The 4017-nt window shown below is 31.5% G+C and overlaps 1 protein-coding gene across 2 annotated transcripts; it reads right to left on the bottom strand.

Annotated features, from left to right (window-relative positions):
- Window positions 1-25: 25 nt before the first annotated feature.
- Window positions 26-3223, bottom strand: LOC101740632 (U-scoloptoxin(05)-Sm1a). Of its 2 annotated transcripts, XM_012688589.4 has the most exons (4): window positions 2996-3222; window positions 2764-2919; window positions 1814-1954; window positions 26-444 (listed from the first exon to the last, which is right to left on the bottom strand). In XM_012688589.4, the coding sequence occupies exons 1-4, from the start codon at window positions 3051-3053 to the stop codon at window positions 242-244; spliced, it is 558 nt and encodes a 185-aa protein (XP_012544043.1). In that variant the 5' UTR covers window positions 3054-3222; the 3' UTR covers window positions 26-241. The 2 variants fall into 2 exon arrangements, with proteins under 2 accessions (XP_012544043.1, XP_004924011.1); XM_004923954.5 differs by lacking the exon at window positions 1814-1954 and having other exon boundaries at window positions 2996-3223.
- Between the last annotated feature and the right edge of the window lie 794 nt (window positions 3224-4017).

Genomic DNA, 4017 nt, shown 5'->3' with positions numbered 1-4017 from the left:
GTTTCATTTAATTTAAAAACATGAGAATATCATAAATGTTTTATTGAAATATTATCTAAAATTGATTTACATCTTATAAAAAAAAAACAGTGACGACTTGTGATATAAAGCATATTAACAAAATCTAACTAATCAGTACAGTTGTAAAAATATTTTATAAAAATCACAACATAATGGACGGATACAAAATTTATCAAATATGGAATGAATGTACTCTTACGTTTTTAAAATATTAAAACATTTAAAAGATACTAAATGTCAATACAAATACTCCTAAAAATAGAAATAATATAGATACACCAATATTGGAAGCAGAATTGCAACCATCTGTGCTACAAGTGTAGATGCAAGTTCTATATTCTAATTTGTCTCCCCGTTGTCTGACATAATCACAGTAGTTGCCAAGGTCTAAAGACGAACAGAATCTCTTTGTGCTTATACCACCTAGAAATATAAATACGAAATTAGATATTTAGGAACAATAGTAACATATTTACCAAGTTTAAAATTTTAGTTACTTATTATTTGTTATTGACAACATAATGTGATAGGGTATTTAGATTAACTACATAAACCTGAGATAGTGTAGACCTTATGAAGTATGAAACATGCCACCTAAACATGACATGGGATTTAAACTAATTGACATTAAGAACTAGTAAATTTCTCAACATATAATCAACTCATAACTTTCCTTTCATCAGCCAGTGTTAGTGGTATTTAGTACCTACATAATCCTATACTTCTATAGGGTGTGAATCTGTCCAAGTGGGTAGTATTGTATTTCTGTCACAAAACAATCTTAGTTCCCGTTTGAAAAGTAGGATACCCATGATTAGTATTCAATTGAACATATGAACCTCTACAACTGGAGGTGAGTAGTGAATTCATGTAATGAAATTATTGTTATTATAAATAATAGTGGTTGACATCATTTCTTATTGACATTGTGGGCAGATGAACATACAGCACACCCTTTAGTAAGTCAGTACTGTCACTCAGCGACATCAACAATGCAAGGCGCATGACCAAACTGCTCCTTTCAATTGATACATTTTTCTCATTTATTTGGCTATAGGCTAGTGAATTAGCCCACAGCTAACTGGTATTGAGTGATTACTAGAACCCATAGACCTCACAACTTGAATATCACAACTCACTTTTAAATTTCCAGTCTTAATACACATCCCAAAATGATTATATAATTATCTGATAAATTTACATCCTTAAAACTATGTTTGTATGAATAAAATAAATCAATTTATTATATTGTCAGTTTATATTTAACTTGATAGCTCTTATATGATGATTAAATATCAGCTCTGTAACAGTATTAATAATAATTTAGTAGATAAATGAAGCACCAAAGTTAGTGAGTTGAATCTACATATTTTGAACTAATACTTACAAAATGTACATTCCCAACACCTGTTAGTAAATTTTGTTGTGACTCATGTGCTGTAAAACTAAAACACAGTGCATTAGTGATATTAAAGAAACTAAGTAGACATTTTGAGTTAGTATCTAGTTTATTTACTGGTATTTTGAAACATTCTATTATGTACTGAAACAGAAATAATGTAGTATGGTTACATAGCAAAGCCTATGTAACATAAGATAATTTTGCGAAATTTGTAATGATAAAGAATAGTATTTATTGTTTAAAATGTTTGGCTCTCATATTTTGAAACACATATTAACATGTTTAGTGTATTTTTTCATTTGTGTTAACTATCAAACAATTTAAGCAGTGCTCGAAAAGCTAGTTCATACATGCAAACCATAGAATCAACACAAAATCACACAGTGAAACCTGTATGTTTGATGCAGTAACGTGCATCATAGACATGATCACATGGCATTGGCTTCAATATCCCACCATCCAATTGCATCAGACCATCACCGCACTCCATAGTTGAAGAAGTATTACACTGGTAACATTCTATTGTTAAACCTATATTCGAATTATCGTTAATTTTTGTTGAAGAAATACCATTTTTTTAGGAAACCTCTGCACACATTTAATTTTGAATGTTTCATCTAACACCAAGTTTATTTCAAATTTTCTTATTGTCTCTAAATCAATTTGTTTTTTGTTCAAGTGTGCCTTTACAATTTCAAATTATCAAAATTTTACCACTTGTTTGGCACAGGGACATTTATTTATATTGTATCATTCTTTTTACTGGTGGTAGGGCATCTTGACAATCTTGAGCCCACATAGATTGGTACCACTCTGTCCATTTCTTCTGTGAAACTGTAATGAGTTTCAATTTCATGGATGGAACAGCCCTTAATCTATGGAACTGAGACTTAGAACTCATGTCTCAAGGTGGAAAGTAGTATTTACATTGTTGATTTTAATATATGTAAATGTAACAATTAAAATTGTTTAATTAGACATTATTTATTGAAGAATGGTTAAAGGTAACTCATAAATAAGATATAAAATTGCCAAATTTGGACAGAATATTTTAACTGCTAGTTTTAATACTTAATTATTTGCTCCCAGTGTTATCTCAGTCTCAACAGGAAACCTAACTTAATATAAGATCCATTTACTAAAAATTCATAATTGGTTAATTTCTAAATATAAATGCTAATATTTTATTCATTATATTAGTACCAGTATATAACTTGTAATCGATGTTAGTTACCATAAAAATATCTAAGTTATTTTTGACAAGAAATGTCTTGTGTTAGTATCAAAAGGCTACCAGATTTTTTAGGTTTATTAGTGAGTCAGTTGTCCTGAAATCTCACCTTCAAACCTTCCGACGTGTTTTATGCAGTATTGAGCATCATGAATTGTAGCACAATCAATGGGTACCAAGTCAACATCACCGTCTAAAAACTCATTGCATTCGAATGGATTATTCGAATCAGTACCAGAACATTGATAACAGTTTATACTAAAAACTAAAAACAAAATAAACAAAATAAAAAAAATTATTGTAGAAGAATTAAAACATGAACAACGCCCAAATTTACGTACCTGTTTTAAAAGTTGTAAACAATACAAATAAAATGGAAAACGTTAAACAACGAGACATCTCGGTATTTTTATATTTCTCTTGATTTATAACTGTAAACAAAAAGTCATTACACAAACGTAGTGGGTTCTGTTATAATTAACTGAAAATCAATTAATGTTTGGTCCGCTGCTACTCATTTCAACGAAGCGCATTTTTGCGGTTGACGTTTGAACACGATTGACACTTGTTTGGCACTTGACAGTGACATAGACTATGTTCCGATAGGTACTTACTACGAGGCTGCCTGAACCTTTGCTCGCCCACCTGTCCCGGTGAAACTGGAAAGGCCTCCGTGCCACCAGCAATCCCTCAGTCATAAAAAATAATACTGCGAACATTGTAAGGTGTGACGTCAATTTAGTATACAGCGAAGCCTTTCTTTATAGTTACCTATATTGGTTACTGTTTAAAACGAAACCTAGTACAGCATACTGTGATCGGCGTTGTTTGACTTTGTGTTCATTTCAACAAAAAAATATTATAACTGAATTATTGAAATGATGTGAAATGATGAAATGCACGGTAAAAGTGATCACGTGATAAAAGCACTGAGAGAAAGCATATTCTTTATTGTACACAAAATGAATGAACAATGCGAAACATTCAATACAAAAAAGTACAATTGGCGGTCTTATCGCTTAAATAAGCACCTTACGTCGAAAACACCAGTGTTCACAGTAGAAAAATTATGACCAGTTATGGCGTCATATATTTCCCTAGGATACTGCTACTCATGGAGTTAATAAGTACTTATAATACTAGCTCTATACTGCAACTATACTGTCAGTCCACAGCGGAAAGAATGTTTCCCCAGTATAAGCACCGAACAATGTTCGCAGTGCAAATCGGAACAAAGCCAAAAGGACATGATTTGTTTGCTAATTTTCATTAAATTAACTTACTTCAGATGAATAGTTGAGCTGGTGTTAATCCATTTCCATCCCACGCGACAGAACAACGCAAAGGCGCCGTCGCCCTAGAC

The sequence above is a fragment of the Bombyx mori genome, chromosome 9 (genome assembly GCF_030269925.1).
Source record: "Bombyx mori chromosome 9, ASM3026992v2".
Taxonomy (NCBI): Eukaryota; Metazoa; Arthropoda; class Insecta; order Lepidoptera; family Bombycidae; genus Bombyx; species Bombyx mori.
Note: the sequence above shows the minus strand (reverse complement) of the source record. Positions and strands in the feature narration are given on the sequence as shown.

Coding starts and splice junctions, on each gene's coding strand:
- LOC101740632 (XM_012688589.4), bottom strand. CDS start 3,053: ATGTCTCGTTGTTTAACGTTTTCCATTTTATTTGTATTGTTTACAACT. Junction 2,920..2,995: donor GTTTACAACTTTTAAAACAG/GTACGTAAATTT, acceptor TTTTGTTTTTAG/TTTTTAGTATAAACTGTTAT. Junction 445..1,813: donor TTACTGCATCAAACATACAG/GTTTCACTGTGT, acceptor TTATATTTCTAG/GTGGTATAAGCACAAAGAGA.